General features: G+C 43.8%; 2 protein-coding genes across 9 annotated transcripts in view; one reads left to right on the top strand and one right to left on the bottom strand.

Annotated features, from left to right (window-relative positions):
- Nucleotides 1-14,433, top strand: part of TUBGCP4 (tubulin gamma complex component 4) — a 36,948-nt gene extending 22,515 nt beyond the window's left edge. Inside the window, exons 10-18 of one of the 2 annotated variants that reach the window (XM_045900233.3) lie at nt 3,499-3,549; nt 3,970-4,075; nt 5,779-5,886; nt 6,328-6,466; nt 9,120-9,297; nt 9,836-9,970; nt 11,446-11,562; nt 12,194-12,333; nt 13,052-14,433. In XM_045900233.3, coding sequence (XP_045756189.1) covers nt 3,499-3,549; nt 3,970-4,075; nt 5,779-5,886; nt 6,328-6,466; nt 9,120-9,297; nt 9,836-9,970; nt 11,446-11,562; nt 12,194-12,333; nt 13,052-13,064 — 987 coding nt within the window. In that variant the 3' untranslated portion in view covers nt 13,065-14,433. Of the gene's footprint in view, nt 1-3,498; nt 3,550-3,969; nt 4,076-5,778; nt 5,887-6,327; nt 6,467-9,119; nt 9,298-9,835; nt 9,971-10,591; nt 10,844-11,445; nt 11,563-12,193; nt 12,334-13,051 lie in introns of those variants that run through there. The other variant, XR_010405030.1, reaches the window with a different exon arrangement.
- A 137-nt stretch (nt 14,434-14,570) lies between these two features.
- TP53BP1 (tumor protein p53 binding protein 1) overlaps nt 14,571-21,821 on the bottom strand; it is a 73,017-nt gene continuing 65,766 nt past the window's right edge. For 5 of the 7 annotated variants that reach the window (XM_045900219.3, XM_064570550.1, XM_064570551.1 and 2 more), the window contains 5 exons: nt 20,455-20,670; nt 16,682-16,776; nt 15,953-16,152; nt 15,303-15,448; nt 14,571-14,928 (listed from right to left, as the gene is read on the bottom strand). In XM_045900219.3, the coding sequence (XP_045756175.1) occupies nt 14,741-14,928; nt 15,303-15,448; nt 15,953-16,152; nt 16,682-16,776; nt 20,455-20,670 (845 nt within the window). In that variant the 3' untranslated portion in view covers nt 14,571-14,740. Of the gene's footprint in view, nt 14,929-15,302; nt 15,479-15,952; nt 16,153-16,681; nt 16,777-17,409; nt 17,552-20,454; nt 20,671-21,821 lie in introns of those variants that run through there. The other 2 variants (XM_045900221.3, XR_006795006.3) reach the window with 2 other exon arrangements.

Here is a 21,821-nt window from a genome sequence, read left to right as displayed (position 1 = left end):
ATAAAACTTTCCATATTGCTTTGACCTTGCCCTACAAGTTTTTAGCAGAGTATATATATTATCATCCTGTTCTTAAATAATTTTTTATTTTCTTTCTGATTTTCTTTTTAACCCCAGGGATTTATTTTTAATTTTGATTGCAGTATAGTTGGAAAACACAGTCTGTAGATAGGTCCTTTGGAGTTGATTGAGGCTTCCATTATGGATTAATGTAGGGCCTGTTTCTTGTTTTTTAGTTCTGCCTGTGCTCAGAGAGTATATATTCTGTGAGTCTAGAGTTCTATGCATGTTCTAATATCTCATTTCCAAGCTGTATGTTAGGCATGTGCATATTTGTAATGAATATATATTTATTGTTTTTCCTTTTATATATATATAATGTCCTCTTTATCACTTATGATATATATTCATTTCTATATTATATATATATAAATTTTTTTTTTTTTTTTTTTTTTTACTTAAAATCTATTTTCTTAGTTAATGTCATTACCCACCTCTCTTCCAGGTCATTATTTACCTCATATCTTCTTCCATCCTTTATTTTCAATGCTTTTTACCTCCGTGCCCCCAAGCAACCACTGATCTGCTTTCTGTCACTAGAGATTAGTTTGCATTTTCTAGAATTTATATAAATGGACTCAAACAGTATGTACTCTTTTGGGGGAGGAGATGGGTCAGCCTGCTTTTCCTCATGATTATTTTGAGGTTAATCCATGTTGCATGTATAAATAGTTTATTCCTTTTTTAAGCTTGCACAAAATGTTCCTATAACCATCATTAATATCACTATTTTAAACATTTCTCTAAATGCATTGCTGAATGGCAAACATATCCCTGCACTTGAGCACTCATTTCATAGCAATTAGGTACCACTTTTATAAATACCATTATTACAAGTGTTTATAAACACTTCTCTAAATGCATCATAGAAGAGCTAGCACACCCATTCCCTGAAATAACTTCTCAAAGTATCCTGAACATATAATTTTTTTTAAACTTTGTTTTATTGAGGATCTTTATTACATGTTTTCATTTTTTATTTTTCACCGTTAATACATGTGCTTTTATTTTTTTAATCAAAATGTATTTGATATATAACATTGTATAAATTTAAGGTATTACATACAGCATGTTGATTTGACACATTTATGTATTCTAATAAGATTTTCATTGTAGGGATAGTTAGCACCTCTGTTATAGCACATAACTATCATTTCTTTTTTGTGGTGGGAATAATTAAGATCTAGTCTCTTAGCAAATTTGATTATAGTACAACTTTGTTGTCCATTTTCACTATACCATGACTTAGATCTCCAGGACTGACTTAAATACTAGTTGCAAGTTTGTACCCTTAAAAAGCATCTCCTTATCCCCCTACCGCAGCCCCTGGTAACCACCATTTTACTCTCTGTTTTTATGAGTTTGGCTTTTTTGGACTCCACATATAAATGCTATCATGCAGTATTTCTTTCTCTGATGTATCTCAGTATACTATGCTCAAGGTCCATCCATGTTGTCACAAGTGGCAGAATTTCCTTCTTTTTCATGACTGAAATATATTTCATTATATATCACATCTTATCTGTTCATTCATCACGGACACTTAGTTGTTTCCATATCTTGGCTATTGTGAATAATGCAGTAAACGTGGGAGTGTACATATCTCTTTGATAATCCTGTTTCGTTTCCTTTGTGTATATATCCAGAAGTAGAATTCTGAATCATATGGTAGTTCAATTTTTAATTTTTCAGGAACCTCCATACTGTTTTCCATAGTGGCTGAACCAATTTACATTCCCACCAACAGAGCACAAGGGTTACTTTGTTCCACATCCTCACCAACAACTTGTTACCTCTTCTTTTTTTTTTTTTTTTAAAGATTTTATTTATTTATTTGAGACAGAGAGAATGAGAGACAGCATGAGAGGGAGGAGGGTCAGAGGGCGAAGCAGACTCCCCGCCGAGCAGGGAGCCCAATGTGGGACTCCATCCCAGGACTCGATCCTGGGACTCCAGGATCATGACCTGAGCCGAAGGCAGTGGCTTAACCAACTGAGCCACCCAGGTGTCCCTTGTTACCTCTTCTTGATGATAACCATTCTAATAGGTGTGAAATGATAGCTCATTGTTGTCTTGATTCGCATTTCCCTGATGGCTAATGATATTGGGCATCTTTTCATGTACCTGTTGGCCATCTGTATGTCTTCTTCGGGAAAATACATGTTTAGTTCCTCTGCCCATTTTTTAATTGGATTGTTTGTGTTTTGTTGTTGTTGTTATTGAGTTGTAGGACTTCTTTATATATTTCAGATATTCCTTATCAAATATGTGGTTTGCACATATTTTCTCCCATTCTGGAGGTTGTCTTTTAAATTTGTTATTTCTTCTGCTGTGCAGAAGCTTTTTTATTTTTTTAAGATTTTATTTGTTTGATAAATAGAGGGAGCATGAGCAGGAAGGGCAGAGGCAGAGGGAGAAGCAGACTGCCCACTGAGCACGGAGCCTGAATCAGGGCTTGATCCCAGGACCCTGGGATCATGACCTGAGCCGAAGGCAGATGCTTAACCGATTGAGCCACCCAGGCACCCCCCCCACCCCTTTTTTTTAAAGATTTTATTTATGGGACGCCTGGGTGGCTCAGTCGGTTAAGCGTCTGCCTTCAGCTCAGGTCATGATCCCAGTGTCCTGGGATCGAGCCCCATGTCGGGCTCCCAGCTCAGCGGGGAATCTGCTTCTCCCTCTCCCTCTGCTGCTCCCCCTGCTTGTGCTCTCTCTCTCTGTCAAATAAATAAAATCTTAAAAAAAAAATACAATTTTTTTTATTTTAATACACTGTACAATTCAGTGGTTTTTAGTATATTCAGTGTTGTGCAACCATCACCACCATCTAATTCCAGAACATTTCCATCTCTTTTTTTTTTTTCTTTAAACTGTCCCTTCATTCTTGGGATTAACTCAGCTTGGTCATGGCATATATTCTGTTTTCAATATATTGCTGGATTTGTACAAAACCATTCTTTTTTTTTTTTTTTTTTAAGATTTTATTTATTTATATGAAGAGAGAGGGAACACAAGCAGGGGGAGTGGGAGAGGGAGAAGCACGCTTCCCGCAGAGCAGGGAGCCCGATGCGGGGCTCGATCCCAGGACCCTGGGATCATGACCTGAGCCGAAGGCAGACGTTTAACGACTGAGCCACCCAGGCGCCCCCAAAACCATTCTTTTAATTTTTTTTTTTTTAAGATTTTATTTATCTGAGAGAGAGAGACTGAGAGAGAGAGAGCACGAGAGGGGGGAGGGTCGGGAGGGTCAGAGGGAGAAGCAGACTCCCTGCCGAGCAGGGAGCCCGATGCAGGACTTGATCCAGGGACTCCAGGATCATGACCTGAGCCGAAGGCAGTCGCTTAACCAACTGAGCCACCCAGGCGCCCCCCCAAAACCATTCTTGATAGAACTTTTCTTTGGAATGAAATTTTGTCCCTGTTTTGTTCTTTTCACAGCATCTCTGGAAGCTGATGGTGGAAGAATCAGATTTACTGGGTCAGCTGAAGGTAACAGCTTAGCTGTCTTTTAATTCTTAAAATGATGCTGGTGGGCAGTGACTTTATTCTCTAGGCTCTCCTGAGAGCATTGGTTGCCTGTACCCAGACTTCAGAGTGGCCTCACATGTCCTCATCCAGGAGGGCAAACTCTCCCTAATATACACGTGTACTATAGCATAAAGGTTTGGGTGTTTACTTTCTTCTGGGAGAACATACTTGTGTTGCCAATGAATAAATGACACTAACGACACACCAGTTGTCCTGCCTTGAGGAGTTGCAAAGTATGCCCATGTGAAATGCCCAAAGCCTGTATCCTTTTGTAGGCTGGGCTCACACTGATGAGATTAGAAACTTCATGTATAATGATGACAATGAGGAGCTCCTGGCCCTGCTAGATTACTGAATTATAAATTGAAATTCTTTCCGCAGATCATTAAAGACTTTTACCTTCTGGGACGTGGAGAACTGTTTCAGGCCTTCATTGACACAGCTCAACACATGTTAAAAACACCACCCACTGCAGTAACTGAACATGGTAATTGCCCTGTGGGCCTGAGAATTACCAGTTGACTGATGTTGTAGGGTGTTTCTTGATAGCTGCTGAACCATTCAGTCTGTTCCACGTAAGAGCAGCCTGGTGAGTTACAGAGCAGTGTTTCCAAAGATGGAAGGCCCTTCAGGTGGGCTTGCACACTGAGGTCATCGGGAGTAGCCTCTTGATCCTTCCGGGAAGAGTGGGTATAAATCAGGTATTTTATCAGATTATAGTCCTACATTCCTCACGGGACATATCACTACTTATTGCCACTTGTATTCGAATGCTTTAACTTGTGAATGATGGAAACCTAACCTGAGCTAACCTAGGTAGAAAAGGGGAATTTATTTGCTATTTTATCTGTAACTCCAGTGGGATAGGACTATAGCTGGACTTCAGAACAACTGAAACTAGGGACTTGAATATTGCTAGAATTCTCTTTCTTACTGTATCTTGTCTGTGCCTCTTCCATGCTCTCTCATGGCCTTCCAGTCCCATTTGGAAACATGGCCAGCAACAGTTTCCAGGAACCACCTCAGAGTGTCTACTAGAGGAGCCAAATCCAGTCTCTCTGGTAGCCAATTTTAAAAGATTCCAAGAAAGGGTTTTCATTAGCCCTGTCCAGATCATATATATACCCCCGCATCAAAGATGTCAGACATTAAGATACACCTACTTCAGTAAAGGGTTCACCCATGACTAATGGGAATGATCACCATTCCCATTCAAACTACATGAGGAGAGGGCACCTGGGTGGCTCAGTCGGTTGGGCGTCTGCCTTTCACTCGGGTCATGATCTCAGGGTCCTGGGATTGAGCCCTGCATCCAGCTCCGTGCCCAGTGGAGTCTGCTTCTCCCTCTCCCTCTGACCCTCCTCCCCGCTTGTGCTCTCTCTCTGTCTCAAATAAAATCTTTAAAACAAGCAAAAACCAAACTACATGAGGAGAGTCAGGAAAGGATCAGAATCAAAAAAAGAAAATGGGGGGAAACAACAGGGTTACCTTTTTTCCTACTCTATAAAACAATAGATGGCCACTGTACTCACATAAGACTTCTCATTGCAGATATGAGAAAACCCAATTCAAACTCATGCAAAGGGGAAGAAAAATGTATTGATTCTGATAACTGAAAAGGTCAGAGGATGAAAGCTTTAGGCAAAGTCTGATCTGGTGACTCACATGACGCCTTCAGGACTTGGTGTCATTCCATCTTTCACCTCTGCCTTCTTTCTCAGACAGGCCTGCTCCATATGGTAGCAAGACAGCCTCCAGCCAAGCTCATATCCCACTAAGTCCCTGTTTATCTAAAAAAAAAAAAAAAAAAAAAAAGGCTCTACTCTGAATAGAGCCTCTGGATTGGCCTGGCTTGAGTCATATTCATGTCCCTAAACAAAACAGTGTAACAAGGTAGAGTATTATATTCCATTTGAGCATGCCTGGGTCACTTGCCTACCCCTAGCATCAGGTATTGTCAACCCCACTGAATCACTTGGATAATACTGGGAGGGATGATTCTCCAAGGAAAATTGGGTGCTGTTATCAGCAAGAGAAGGAGAAATGCATGCGAGGCAGGCCAAAGCAGCCCATCTCCACAGCGTCCTATGGTTAGCATCAGGCAGGCTGGAGCAGAAGTGGAAAGCCAGCAGCATCTGGGTCTGTCATGTAGCCTAACGTTCTTGTCAGCCCATGTGCTCCTTCTTGCAGATGTGAATGTGGCCTTCCAGCAGTCCGCACACAAGGTCCTGCTGGACGATGACAACCTTCTCCCTCTGTTGCACTTGACGATTGAGTATCACGGAAAGGAGCATAAAGGTTTGCCATTCTTTCTTGCATCTTTCTGCTCCTACGGGTTCATCATCTGTTCTCCCGTCAGTGCTTCCGCCCACCTCCACAGAAACCGTATCATTTTGGACCTTAGAAGTCACCTTGTCTGGGGCCCTATTTTATATGGGAGGAAAGGGAAATCCAGAGAGGCTAAGTGGGATGCTCAGGCCATGGTTTTGTTTTTGTTTTTGTCCTGCTGCTAGAATGGTCTCTTTTTATTTCCAGCCACCAGACTTTAAGGCTGAAAAAAATTGGAAAGACCTCCTAAGAGAATGTCACATAGACATTCCTTGCCTCCTTCTGCAAGTCCCATTTTGTCGCCAATATGCTTCTGACACTGCAGGCTCGAGTGAGCACTCACCTCATGAATGTGACTCACCTTGTCAAAGCCCTGGTTCTAGATGAACCAAGTGTCTTTTCTCTTAACAGATGCTGCTCAGGGAAGAGAAGGGCCTTCTCGGGAAACTTCTCCCCGGGAAGCCCCTGCATCTGGTTGGGCAGCCCTAGGTCTCTCCTACAAAGTGCAGTGGCCACTGCACATTCTCTTCACCCCTGCTGTTCTGGAAAAGTGAGTATTTCTGAATTTCTCATTGGTAAATATGACTTGACTTCCAAGGGTAGAAATGATCAAGGGATAGAATTGGTGGGAGCAAGATAACCACGCAGCTGGTGGTTGTACACAGTCTGTAAATCAGAGGCTGCAAACTCAGATGCCTTCGTGGACTGGACAGAAAACTTTAGCAGGTGAAGCTGTGGACACGAGGCCATGGGGGGTGCTGGGTGCTGGGACGAACAGGAGGGTCAAACCCTCAAATCATCAGTGTGGTGGTGGTGGTTGTGTGCGTTTGTTGTTAAAAACGGTTTTATTTTTTAAGCAATCTCTATACCCAACATGGGGCTTGAAATGACAACCCTGAGATTGAGAGTCACAGAGGCGCCCCTGTTGTCGTTTTTTAAGTTGCAAAGTCGGCAGTTTACAGCCTGCCAGTCTGTGGCCTCTGGAAGGTGCAGTCTTGGGCGCGCCACATGGAGAAGCTGGCTGTGGGTAATTCCATCAGACTAGCAAGTTTCCTCCCTAAAACTTTTGTAATCTTTTGTTGATCTACCTGGGAAGACTTTCTAAGCCCAAGTGTTTGCTGTGGACTTGAGCCACTGCAGAGAGATCACCTTCTTACCCAGGGAGAGGCGGTGGGGATGGCTAAGCTGGAGTGGAATACAGGAGCGGGACCAACGTGGTAAGAGGCTCTTGGATCAGCTTTGTTCTTTATCCTGAGAGCCTGCCAGGTGCTGTTGCTCGGCTCCGTCAGGACCTCATGTCCCCAAGCCAAGGAAGCAGAGCTCTAGGGGAAGGGAGGCTGGAGAAGCATGCTTGGCTAGTAGTCGCCTGTGGAATCCGTCCCCACACCATTTATGAATCTCTCAAATCCTGTGCTGGCCCCTGCCGTGGTTGGAGGACGGCAGCTGTTGTGCTCCGACTAGAGGAATGGAGGAAAGGGAAATAAATGAACAATAGGGCCTCTCTTCATCTCTCTGCTCCTGTTCACAGTCCTCTCACCTTTTTGGGTAGAGCTTAGGGTATGAGAGCCTAGGCATGAACTGGAGAAGACGAGGCTGGTCGAGGGAGATTTCTGTGGCAGGTATAGAGCCCACAGCCCACCTGAGGAGGCTGCACGGGCCTTGTCCTTGAGCCTTCACAGCTCCCAGTGTCCCACAGGGAAACATTTACATCCTCACCTGATACACTCTGAACACCCTTGAAGAAATCAATCTCAGATGTATTTTTTAAAACTTTTTATTATGAGAATTTCCAAATATAAACAAAGTATGGACTATAATGATCCCCCACATATACATTATCCAGCTTCAGTAACAGTCAACATTATGCTGCTTGTTCCATCTCTTGTATTCGCTAGAGCCTTATACAGCAAAGCCCAGACATGTCCTTTCACTCCATTGCTGTGCAATTCGGAAAACGCATGTTTTTAATGTAATTACAATGCAGTATCACAGCCAATAAAATTAACAATAAGTCCTTATCTGGTATCTGGTGCAGATTGAAATTTTCCCAGTTAGCCAAAAATGTCTTTTTATATTTCGGTTTGTTCAAGTCAGAATCCAAACAAGGTGTACTATTTTTACTATGTTGTTCCATTAGAAATAGGTGATTTTAAAAACCAAATCAGATTGGTTTCTGCAAATCTGCCTACAAACAAGTAAATATATCCAGTTCCACTAGGAATCAGCTGTTCTTCCCATGTGTGTTCTCAGCATAGGGCTCAGCATTAGGCAGCTAGCCCCTGAGCTTGCCATGAGGCAGGAATTAGGGACCCTTCGATTGCGTTCTCTTCTTTAGGACAGAAAATCAGATTAACTGAAATCCTTGCTTCCTAACACATTCTTATTATTGCTCCATGCAAGACCCTCCTTCCTTCTTACACATACACCATAAAACCACTTCCCAGCACAGAAACTGGAAATAATTTACATCCGAAAATAATGGTCTTTCCCAGTCTCACTCACTCCCTTGGCTTCCCCAGCCCAAGGTCACCACTCTCCCACAGCCATGTTTTCTGTCCTTTTAATATTTAGTTTTATAACATTACATGTCGTGGCCAACGTGGTAAGAGGCTCTTGGATCAGCTTTGTTCTTTATCCTGAGAGCCTGCCAGGTGCTGTTGCTCGGCTCCGTCAGGACCTCATGTCCCCAAGCCAAGGAAGCAGAGCTCTAGGGGAAGGGAGGCTGGAGAAGCATGCTTGGCTAGTGGTCGCCTGTGGAATCCGTCCCCACACCATTTATGAATCTCTCAAATCCTGTGCTGGCCCCTGCCGTGGTTGGAGGACGGCAGCTGTTGTGCTCCAGCTAGAGCTCAACGTATGTTTTTTTTCTACTCGGTGGTTTTATTAAACATTATTTTATTATTATTAAGCCTTATTTAAAAAGTATATAAGGCTATATGTAATCTGAGATTTACCTTTTTTATTCAGAATCCTATTGCTAGGAGTCATCTTGGGTTGTGCAGCTGAAGCGCATTCATTTTGACAGCTATGTAGTATTCCACCATATAAATAAGCCACAGTAAATTCATCCATGGCTCTAGCCATTCTCCTTTCCTTCCTGCCTTTTGGGGGACGGGTGGCAGGCACAGAGTCCTAGGGTGTGTCATGCAGGTGAGGTGGGGAGTGAAGTTGTATTCTTGAAGAGCCTGACGTTTCTGTCCCAGGTACAATGTTGTTTTCAAGTACTTACTGAGCGTGCGCCGGGTGCAGGCCGAGCTGCAGCACTGCTGGGCCCTCCAGATGCAGCGCAAGCACCTCAAGTCCAACCAGACCGACGCAGTCAAGTGGCGCCTAAGAAATCACATGGCATTCTTGGTGGATAATCTTCAGTACTATCTCCAGGTCTGGGCCGAGGGATGAATAGGAGGAAGGGGTATGAAGAAAAGTCTGGGAGGTTGGCAGGGTTTACTGAAGAGGGGCTGCAATCCTGCATTGGATGAAATGTTGGGGGTTGAGAAAATTTACAGATTTTATCACCGGGGGGGGGTTTCTTGGTGGCATTTTAGAGGAAAGTGGGAATAAAATGGAAGGAGAATGAGGAGTTTGGGGTTCTTGTCAGCAATGCAGTATTTAATTCTTGTTGATTTGACCCTCATTTTTAGAGTTGGCTAGAATGTCTGGAATCTGTAGGACTTAACCAAGTCAGTCAGTGGAGGGGATGTGGCATGAGGCGGGGGGATCTGCCAGAACTTTGGAGGTTATTAGGCATTAGGCAGATAACTTTCTATAAGGCTAAGCAACATAAGGGAGCCTTTGGTCAGCTTTAAAGTGGCTCGAATAGGAAGGAGAATTTCTCTTTCTTACTGTCAGGCATCTTAATGTCCTCGAGTGCTTAGAATGTGCTAGGTCCTGAAAGTATTTGTGTGTCACTGCCCATCAGGTAGATGTGCTGGAGTCTCAGTTCTCACAGCTGCTGCATCAGATCAATTCTACCCGCGACTTTGAAAGCATCCGATTGGCTCACGACCACTTCCTTAGCAATTTGCTGGCTCAGTCCTTTATCTTGTTGAAACCTGTAAGTAGGGCTGTTGGTTTCCTCAGACTGCTTCTCCCCTGACTGTTCCCTTAGATCCCGAGTTGCCAGGATATGGAAATATCATTAAACAATTGCTCGATCTCCATTTTCAGACCTTTTTCACAACTTAAAACTAAAAGGGAATGTTAAAAGGGAACTTAAATGTCTTTGAATTTGTGAAATATTGTATCCTAGGGATGTAGTGAGCAGCTATAGAAGAAAGAATATGTGCTGAACCCTCAAAGGGAAGGATTTAATTTTAAAAACCTTTCTGACACCACAGAAAGACTAACGAAAAGCATATATGGTACTTACTTTCTTAGCAATCTTTTGGATCGGGATCGACCAGTTGAGAGTTGTTTTCACAGAGAAGTGGAGTAGTGTCTCCCTCTCTGTGTATGTGTGTGTGTACATCTCCTTCAGGGGAATTCTTCTCAACCTTGGCTACACATGGGAATCACCTGGAAGCTTTAAAAAATCTGGGATCCCGAGCACTTAAATTAGAATCTCTGGAGTGAAACCCAGGCACTAGTGTTTTTTAAAGCTCACAAGTGCTTGCCAATTCCAGAATAGAAAGCGGGAAGGTTGAAATGACCCCTCATGGTTTCTCTGATTATACAGGTTACATAGATGACACTTCATCTCAGAAGCCAGCCAGCCGTTCTCCCTCAGTTCTGCCACACCACAAACACTACAGCCTTCTCTTTTGTTCCTATTCGGAGCTATGTTGCTGCACTAGGGGAGAGCTGGTTACACAGATGCCGCTCCCAAGGGCTCTTTCTGTGAACTGACAACACCAAAAGCCATCGTGACAGGCAGACTATCCTCGAATGGCATGAGCACATCCTTGGGAAAAGCAGAAGATCAGCGCAGGTGGTCACCATTAAGTATTTATTGAGTGCTTACTGTATGCAAGGCACTGGGGATACAAAGAGGTATAAGTCATGGCTCTGCCCTTAAGGAGCTCACAATCTAGTTGGAGAAACAGAACATACATACATACATACACAGATCAGTAACAACACAGGTGGCCGGAACAGAGGCCAAGAGAACAGTACAGATAATAGAGAGAGAGAAGCAGGGGGATCACTAACGGCTACACGGGGAAGGGAGTGCTCCACTGAGAAGGTGGAACGTGAACTGGCATTAAGGAGAGGATCCCGGGTATAGGGAACGACAGTGGAAGCAAAGCTCAGGGCAGGAGCACACTTGGTAGGTCCAAGAAATGATGACTGCTGTGATGTGGCTACAGTGGGAGTTTTGTGCAGGGGTACCTCAGAGAATGATAGCATCTTTGCCAGGAAGGGAAGAGTTTGGTTTACACTTGTTGCGTTTGGAGGGGCCGGCAGGACTGCCACGTGACATGGTCTCTCCTGAGGTCAAAGAATGGGAATAAGGTAGCTCTGTTTTCCCAAATCTTTAATTTCATACATGTATCTTCCTTCTTTTCCTAATACCACCTGTTTCCTGGGTAGGTGTTTCACTGCCTGAACGAAATTCTAGATCTCTGTCACAGCTTTTGCTCGCTGGTCAGTCAGAACCTGGGCCCACTGGATGAACGTGGGGCTGCCCAGCTGAGCATCCTGGTGAAGGTGAGTCTGCCTGGCTGTTGGCAGTATGCAGCCCTGTCCAAAGGGGAGAGGTGGTTTTGCCAATGGGGAATCATGAGCTTTCCCTCTGCGTCAGTAAAGCATTTCCCCAATACATAATGTACACACAGAAATAACAAGATACAAAGATTAAAATGTTGGTATCAGTTCATTTTGAAGCAGATAGTTATGTGCCATCTCAGCATTCAAAAATAGTTCAGCCGTGAATAGTTTCTTCAGCCCACAGACATGCATTGGCTTTTTTCTCACATTCTCCTATCCACCCTCCTTCCTTTCTTGAGCGAACTCTGTTTCACTGGGATTGTAATTATCTGACTCGAACAAAAACACGCAGGCTCTCCCCGGCCCCAGTATAAAACAGAATATATTAATTTGAAAGCGGATGCTAACTTCCTACTGAGAATGGGAGTGTACTTCCACAGAAAGTCATGCTATCTGTGGACTCGGTACTAAGAAGACCTTTTAGGAGCTAAGAGAAGCGAGGCTGTGGGAAGGCCAGCTGGTGCTGTAGAATTTTGAGCAAGAGTTTTTCAACGAGCTCCCCCCTCCCGCCTCACTCCACACGGACAGTTGGTGAGTCTGAGAGGAATGACAGCCCGACTCCTCTCTGCAGGGCTTTAGCCGCCAGTCTTCACTGCTATTCAAGATTCTCTCCAGTGTTCGGAACCATCAGATCAACTCAGATTTGGCTCAACTACTCTTACGACTAGATTATAACAAATATTACACCCAGGCTGGCGGAACTCTGGGCAGGTAGGAACCAGCCTCGGGGAAGTCTGTGGAGAGGGAGAGAGAGAGAGAGAGAGAGAGAGAGAGAGAGAGAGAGAGAGAGAGAGTGTGTGTGTTTGTCTGTCTTTTTTAACAAGTTATAATTCCAGAGCTGGGAGACGTTAGCCACTGTCTTATCCAAATGGCCTCATTTTATAAACAAGGAAACTAATTAAAGCTCAGAGAGATAAAGGGGTGTGTTTGATCTTTATTAATTTTAATGAAGCTCATTTTCTAATAAAAGCCATTGTCATAGTAAAATACTAAAACTCCTGATGCTGAGATGGATTTTTAGTTCTCAGCTGGGCTGGAAGAAAGAACTGGGAAGCGGAGTGGCTGTGGTTGGTTCCCAGGTCTGACATTAACCAGCTCTGCAGCCTCAGGCACCCTGCCTCCCTGGCCCCCAGCCACGCCAGGGAAAGGTGATCGCCCCTTCTAATTCTTAGCTTTTTAATCCAGTAGATTCAGTGGTGGTTGGCTTTTCTCAGAGGGCTCTTCTATTTTTAAAAAGCACTTTATTGTTCTCCTTTCTCTCTCTCAGATGTCCTCAAGCAGATATTTCCTAAGTGATTTCAGCAAGAGTCAAAGAAAATTGAGTTTTAGAAGATGACATTATGTAGATCACAGGCTGCCCTGATTCCTCTTTCTTTGAAGAAAATCTTGGGAAAGCATATTTGATGAGGCTCTTTTTTTTCTTTTATAGTTTCGGGATGTGAAAATACCTGGTTCACAAATCAAGAGTCTCTCACCATGTTCCCAAATCTGACAGAAGATTCAGAACAGCCCACTCTCCAGCCACTCAACAAATGCCTGCAGCCTACTGAGGGCCCTACCTTTTCCTCCTAGAAGCTACTACTACTGAACATTCGTGGGTACAAATCCTTCCCCATGTGGAACGGTCTGCCCCACCGTAGGGGAGCTCTTGCCTCACCCACCACGGAGGGCACGTGGTGACCCTGCAAGACCCACTACACGGAGGACATCTATTGGACACAACCATTTGCTGAGCACCTACAAGGTGCCTAGGTACTGTTCAAGCTGCGAGAGACGGCAGTAAGTAGTAACTTCCAATTATTTCAGACTGGAAAATAGGGCAATTCTAGGTATGGACAATGTATTTAAAGTGTTACTACTATTTTAACAACAAAGAAAAGGGGTCCTTAAGAAAAAGCTGAGGTCAAATTCTTAGATTTCAAATATTGAAAACTACGAGTCTAATTATCCCCTTTTGGAAGAACCACAGGAATTAAGGTTCCCTTGATCTGGCCCAACCATTACTGTAATTATTAATGTTCATCTTGGTGTGAACCAAAATAAATGTTTATTGAACAACTCCCTCTATACGAAAAAAGAATGCAGCATTCCAGCTTCAGTCTGTAGCCAGTGACTCTGGTCCTTATCTCTGTGACAGAATATCCTCTACCACACACTGCGTCCTGTTTCCTACAATTGTGTGAAGGTGACCCCTTCCACTGCTGTCTATGGAGAAGTTAGCAAACTATGGCCCGCCACCCGTTTTTGTAAATAAAGTTTTATTGGAACCCAGCCACACTCATTTACCTATTGTCTATGGTGGCTTTCATGCTATCATGGCAAAGGTATTTGTGACACATCAAATGGTCCAGAAAGCCTAAAATATTTACTGATTGGCAAGAAAAACCTTTTAACTCCTGCTTCAGAGAATGAGAGGACATCAACAGGGATGCTGCTAGGGGTAGAGAAGGAATAGCTTCTAGTAACCGTGACAGCAATAATAGTTATAAAATTGGACCTCTGGCCAGAGCTGCTAACATTTCCAAGTGTTGTCCCTGTGTTTCTCGTGTTTATCCTTGCAGAAAGTCATCCCATCAGGCTTACAGTCGCTGCCCTTTCACAGCAATTGGGGCTTTTTCCTTTTTAGTTCTCAGAGTACAGTACCCACAGGTCAGCTCAACTCTAAAAAGATTTTTTTTAATTGCCAGGAAGTGCCCCATTCCATTGAACTTTTGCTACATCTATTGATCTGGGCCTACTGTAAAATCGGGTTTTTGGAAGTATCAAATTTTAGACAGCCCAGGATAACCTTTTGACAAAGATGCCACAGAAAATTTTAAAATTCACTTAGTTATTTTCCTTGGCTAGCTGTCCTCCTACAAGCCTATTGGAAACCGCAGAGAAGGTACTATGTTTGTCTTGCTATTTGTTCTGCAATTAAGTTCAAAGAAATGGATGAAGAAATCCCAGTTATTACAACCAAAGAGATTCAACATTTATTTTATCATAAAAGTCCATCAAATAAAACTATATACAAGATCCATGCAAGGAGTCCAGTTACACACAAGACACATTTAAAACCTGGTTAAAACACAATCTCCACAACAGCAGGGAATAAAATCATTAAGATCAAGTATCCTTAGTGAGAAACATAATCATGTTTATATTTTGGATGCTGCTTGAATCCAATTCTCTCCCCAACAATGAGGCACTGGATCACCCACTCTTGTGACACCACAGGCAGCTGCAAAGCTTCAGCACACTTCAGCACCGAGGCTGGGCATGAGGGATCCGTCACCACCACGTCAAATACCCCTAACGCAATATCTGCAGGAAGCAGGGGAAGGTGAGGGAGGAGAGGAGACTCAATTTAGCCTTCCATTAAAAAAGATGTGCTTCCTAGCCAGTATGTCGCATTGTGCCCAAACTGAAGCCTTTTATGTCAGTGTTACTGATCACAACCAAAAATGAAAAGTTATAATCACTATATGCTAACCTTATAGATATGTTTATAAATACACCACTGGACACCAGGAGAAGCATCAACAGCCCAGTGCCTCACTCCTAGTGGCTCACCTCTTGAAGGTGGTCCCTTTCTTTTAGAAACATGGATAACGTCAACCAATCAGACTGCAAGGCCTAACACCTACGGGTCTAAGGACATCCTTGGAGCAATAACACCACACACACTTTCCAGGTACCTTTGTTATGGGCACTTGAATGGTGCTGCTTCACGGAGGCTGCCCCCCCAGTCATGAGGATCTCAGACCAGAGCTCCAGGAAGTTCTGCTGTTGGTCTGACACCAAGAGTACCTTCAGATTGTGGAAAGGGTTTTCACGGGGTTGCCTACGAAGGAGTCAGAGACACACACAGCACCTTGGAATTGGAAAAGACCTCAGCATGACAGATTACATCCAACAAGAGCCCCTCTGCAAAGGGACTTGGGCACGTGTGAATGTTTTCCAAAGCCTTGCATTAGGGCACCACTCCCCTTCTCTCCTGTGAATCATGTCTATTCTCTGGGATCCTAGCCTTCTAATAACAGTCGTTCTGCTGTCCAGGTCCGTCCTGGGACTGAGAATAAAATGCCTTGCTTAAAACTTAGTCCCTTAACCTTAGAGGTCAAGACTACTAAACCTACATGGAAATCCTCACACATTTTCAAAAAGGTCCTTAACCAGGATACCTCAGGGACATAAACCAGATGAACTGCTGAAATGAACTCACTCAAATTCTCTAATTTATCCTATGACCATTCTAGTTTCTAGAAATACTCTCACCTAGATTCTCCCCCTCCAAAAGCTTGCTGTCTTCCTGCCTACCATCCTAGATGGGCTCTCAAATACTCACCAATCCAGAATTCTTTGCTCCTCAAGGCTGTACCCAGCAGGCAGCAAATAATTGCGGTAATTCTGGAGTTGGTTGGCATGGCAACTATCATGGACCCAAACATGAGACACACAAGGAATCCCACTGGCAAGGCACAGGAAATACTTCCGGGTTCGACAGTGCTGATCCGCAATTAGGAGACACTGGTAGGCTGTATTACACTGGAAGAAAAGGAACAGAACCAATGGGTTTGGTGACTTCTGTAGAAAGCCCCTGAAGAGCAGCCCTGAGTCGCAGGGGACAGATCTAAACACTTCCAAATACTACCCAAAATGCGGTTGAGCCTATCCTTCTGCCCAACGCTTCCTTTCTCAATGAAAGGCCCAAGTGACTTCCCTAGATACTCTCCCTGCCTCAACTGCAGGTTTTTCTGGGGGCCTGAACCCTCAAGGGACAACCCAATCGCAGGTATTCAACCTTCCAGGCTGAGAATCAGCAACACTGTAATAGGGATTTCTATTAAACACAAATTTGAATCTGCTTTTGTCCCAGAAACAGAACCACAGCCTTTAACAAACAAGGGTTCTAATTTCTCTTCCTTACACACAAGTAAAAATTCTATCTCATGCAAAACCTTGTAGCAGTTTCCCAGTGCCTGAACTGTTCACCTGGTGTACCCAACCTCCCCGTCCCCTCCCTGTCAGACTCTTCTCACCCCTGCCCCTCCAGGAAGCGACACAAACTCCTCACCTGGGCTTCATTGAAGTCTTCAAGAATATAGCCAGCTCCTGCTCGAAGCTGGGATTCTGTATACTGCTTGTTGAAAGGAGGAATTTCTAAAAATTCTATTTAAAAAAACAGACAACCAAGATCATAATTACTAGTTGGTTTCTTATTCGCTACTTTAAGCCTGCTTCTTACTGCCTCCTTTTACACTCCCCCCGCTATCTCTATAGCACTATATCCCAAAGACAGACAGATCAAAGGTTTTCCCATGGGTCAGAAAGAGCTCTGTCATGAGGATTACAAAATGCTGCCAAAAGAAGGGACAAGAGCAGAAGGGGTGGGGAAGATGAGAAATGGGGTGGGTCCTAGACCTAAAAACGTCAAAGGTTTCTGTACTGAGTCATGGGACTGTTAACAGGGATGGACACACAACCAGTTCCCATGGTGAGGTATTCCAATTTGAGTAACCCTTACCATCAGGACGCTGTCCCTTAGGTCTACCCTTAATCTCTCCTGCAAACTACGCCCATTTCCTCTAATTCTGCTGGCTTGTGGAGACGAAGAATAGCTGATTAAGCACTTTTTCTAACAAAGCCTTCAAACTCCCCCTTAATCAGCATTTTTACCCCCTATACACTAAAACTTTGAAGAACCAGAATGCTCAAAGTAAGTAGGGTTTCTAAAATGTAACTGATTAAGTGAAGGTTAGCCAGAAAAATCCTATTTCAACCTTTTTATTGAAAACTATCTACCTTTGATGATCTTGAAGTACCTCAGGACACTGAACATCAATGACTGCATTACAGTCTTGAGGGTGAAGTAGAAGTTATGAGAGATGAGGCTGAAGCTGTAATGACCCTAGGCAATTAGAAATTGCTTCTTTTGACCAAATATCTGCTCCTCTCATATATAAATAACACATTAAAAAAAGAAAAGAAAAAAGCAAGACATTAGAGATTTTAGTTAATTAGGACTTCTGAGAAATTAAGTTCTAATGAACTTATCACAAATAAAAAACCCAACCAATTTCATAAGAGTTCAGTGCCAGGACCACTCCCCATCCCCCTCATGCCCAATGGTAAACGCCGGCAGAGCAGACCCCTGGCAGAGAGGCCAGCCCTGTGGTGCCCTCCCTGTCTGCTGGAGCTGCCTGGAAGTGCAGGGTGCCCCACACTCAGGCCTCTACACCTCCGGGTAGGTCTGACTGGCAAGCCCATTCACCTTCATCGCTCTTCTCTTGACCAAGCATCCTCCATGATCCTCTTAAAATGAGACTCACACTGGAAACTCTAAATGGTTGTAAAAAACTCAGAATATAGCAGGACTATTTCTCAGCCTTGTCACCACATCCTGTTGATCCATCTCAATATACCTCGTCACAATTTTCAGTACCAACACTCTACTGCTGAGTTACTGCCAAGGCCTCGCATGGTCTTTTTCCCAAAACTTCAATGTTATGTCTGCTTAATCCAGGTCTGTTTCTAGTCCTGACCTATTTAGATTTTAATCCCCAGTTATATTTCTTTGCATCTGTGTAATCAAAATATTACCCCACCTAGGCAGTAGTCCACTCCTCTACTTTTTCTCATTTTGGATTTTTCTTTTTTGCAGCTTATGAGTGGCCCTGCCCCACCAGAGGCTAAAATGAACAGGTTTTTAATTCCATCATCTAAATCAAGGACAAAGGTACTAAATGAACCCAACTGTAGAGTCAAATCCCCATGGCTGATAGGTCCCTGATGGTATGCCTCCCAACAATACCAGGTGCCATATTCTTAATTCATTAATAAATAGGTCTCACTAAATGGATTCAAATATTTTATGAGCTCCTGATCTAAAGTAACATCTAAGAAATTCCCATTTTTCTTTAAAACTGTTAATACTCTGTTAGAAGATTGTTTTAGTAAAAATGTCTTCAGGCTTCTTGAGATTGAGGGACATTCAATGTGCCAAAAATATCAAGGACTTTGGTACTGTTGGGCAATGTCCAATGATAAAGGAGCAACATAAAACAGACATGTTCACTATAACCACATTTTCCACAAGAAACCTGGAAATCAGGGCACCTGGGTGGCTCATTCGGTTAAGCATCTGCCTTTGGCTCGGGTCACGAAACCAGGGTCCTGGGACCCAGCCCTGCATCAGGCTCCCTGCTTAGCCCTGCCTCTCCCTCTGTCTGCTGCTCCCCCTGCTTGTGCACTCTCTGTCAAATAAATAAAATCTTTAAAAAATCTGGAAATCTCCCTAAAAAATGCCCAATTTCCTCCTCATTTAGACAAGGCCTACCTCCCCTCACTTTTTGGTTACAAGGTTGAGATTAAAAACATTTGATATATCAGCAATGGAGAGAATTTTTATGAGCTGAGTTTATTAATCTCACCCAGGGTCACAGATGTTTAAGGAACTGGACCATCTGCATCTCATACCAAAGCTGGCTTTCTTGACCATGCTGTACCAACCCACAAATAAAACATCTAGAGAACTGCCTTATGAAGTCCTGGTCTAGTGAAGGGCTAGGAGTGTGCTGGAGAATAAGGAAGGTCCAGAGTCTAGCAATACTGTAAAAGCAAAAGAAAACAAGACCACAAACACTGTTTTGATGCCACAGCACATTTCGCACAATCCTCAAGGGACTCATTATGATCAAAGTGAAACTACACTCTTGGCTAGGAAACTCTTCATAAACCTTATCTCCAATGATACCTATCTCAATTCTGTCTGACAAAAAAGGCTGGGTGCACACTTGACCTTGAAACCCCACACATACCACACCTGCTCCCGCATGCCAGAGCCGATCTTACCAATCACTCTGTTTATGCACCTTCCAAACAGCATAAACCCTACCTGGAACTCCCCAACCACCCTTCCTACGTCTCTACAGACCTCCACATGGCTGCGGTTGGTGAGATAGAGTTTTGGTTAGTTAGCGAAGAGTCATCCACACACCTGAAATGCCAACCATCACAGATCTGCAGAGCTGCTATTTTATGATAACCGTGTTCCCTAATTCAATTCCCTCTTGCAAGATTCAACTCTAACCTGCAGAACATCATCCCATCTGGACCTTTAGCTTTCGCAGAAACATCTGGATGCTGCTGTTGAGTCACTTAATAGTGCATACATTTGTATGTGACTATTTTCTCTCCTAGAGCACACACTCTTTAGACAGTTGAAACAACTTTTACCTCTTCCCACTGCAGCCTTCACTCAAACCCTATGTTAACAGACAACGTAGAAATGCAATACATAGATGTAGTTTAAGGTTGAAGAGAGATACAAGAGTTGAAAAAGCTTAGAAGCTGTTTGTCTGTAATGACCCTAGAGCTCTGGGCACCCTACATTCTCAGTCTTATGCTCAGACCTCAAGAGACTGAACTTCAGCCCCAACGTGGGTTTGCTCTAGCAGTTGGCCCTAGAACACAGATGGGAAAGCAGCAGGGCATTCAGAAACTTGACAGATCTGGATGACTGCAGTAGGATAAAATGAACAGAGGTTCTAGTCCCAAGTCTACCATTATTGCAGAAAAAAGCAATTATTTAACCTCTCCAAGCTTGTTTCCTCATCTGTAAAGCGGATGGTAAGATCTCTCTCCCACCTGCCTCACAGTGTTGTTTTGAGGAGCCACCAAGAGGAGTTTTGTGGGAACAGTCTGTAAATCAAGAAGCAGGGCTCGTTCATTTTCCCCGACCAAGATCCCAGATGCCACCGGCACTGCTTCCTTTACAGGCTCACAGAGTGAATGGAAAGGAAGAAAATGCCCAAGTGTCAGAGCCCCCAGGGCTTCCTAGGGACTTACCCTCCTCTTCCTCACTGCTTCCTGTAGGACCGTCTGGCAGTTTGGAGCGACTGGCCAACTTGTCACTGGTTGTGGCCATGGTGAGAAGAAAAGCATAGCCCAAAAACAAGGTCTTGTTGAGGGGCAAAGGCCCTCTCTGCTCTTCCAGGGCAGAGGGTTCACCCATGTTGTCTCCACTCTCACAGGGGCTCACAAACTCTCCTGCCCCCACCGCCCCTGGAAAGGACAGAACAGAGTTACTAGAAGGCTACAGACCACCAACTGGGCACAACGGGACGGGTTGGCAGTGTCCTGATCAACTCTTTTGAGCTACTGACCAAAGACCATTAACCTAGGACTCAATAACCCAGGACCCAATTTACAGTGTAGAGAAATGTGATGTATTTAAATTTTACAGTCATGATGATACATACATGATTTTCATAAATGAAAATCAACTAGTATTGTTTTTATACAGTGAAACCAAATACTTCCGAGATCATTTGAAGAAAGTGGTGGTTCTAAAACAAACAAAGCTTAGGTAAGAATGAAAAAATATTTGGAAATCTTCAGCCCACTTTCTCTGCCCAGTGCTCGCAATTCCCCAGGATATGTGATATTTTGAAACAGCCCTTAAAAACAGACAACAACAAAAAGCCCAAGAAATGGCCCTCGCAGATACTCCCACCCTATCCCTGACCCTCACCAGAATGGTGCACGCAATACTCGGTAATAGTGTTCTTACACGTTCACGGAGCTCCATCAAACCAGCCCGCTTCAACTGTCCGAGTTTCCAACCCTTGGGGGTGGGTGAGCGAACCAGCCAACCCAGAACTCCCAGAACACCCATGCTACGAGTGCCCCAATAAGTCCTCAAAAAGAAAACAAATACCTGATTTGGAGAAGCGGAATCATAGCCTCATTAGGAGGCTAAGATGACAGACAGGTCATGCCTCCCTAAAACAAAACCAGCAGGAGGAGAACAGTCTGCTGTAGTATGTATAAGCCTGGACTTGAAAGTCAAACTGCCTGAGTGTGAATTCTGGATTACTAGGTCACCTTGGGGAGGTTAGCCCACTTTGCTGTGCCTCAGATTCTTCACCGGGAAAATGCATTCTAGCACCTGTACCTCACAGGGATCATTTGAGGTAATATGTGTGAAGCACTTAGTTCCATGCCTCACATAACCTGAAAACAACAGAAGTGTGAGATAGATATGAAGAGGACACAACCCAAATACACAGCAAACAAAAGAAGTTCTGGCACCAGGACAATGTAACAATCAATGAAGTCCTTCAGTTTGCTGCACTGAGAGGGCTCCCTCAGGGCAGACACTGAGGCCTTTACGCCTGTGTCTCTAGAACCCCAGTGGCTGTGAATGGATCATA

This window comes from Mirounga angustirostris, unplaced genomic scaffold (genome assembly GCF_029215605.1).
Source record: "Mirounga angustirostris isolate CCGP_5_RB_7025 unplaced genomic scaffold, mMirAng1.0.hap1 SCAF_9, whole genome shotgun sequence".
In the NCBI taxonomy this organism is placed as follows: domain Eukaryota; kingdom Metazoa; phylum Chordata; class Mammalia; order Carnivora; family Phocidae; genus Mirounga; species Mirounga angustirostris.
The sequence above is the reverse complement of the archived record's forward strand: the minus strand, read 5'-3'. Positions and strand labels throughout refer to the sequence as shown.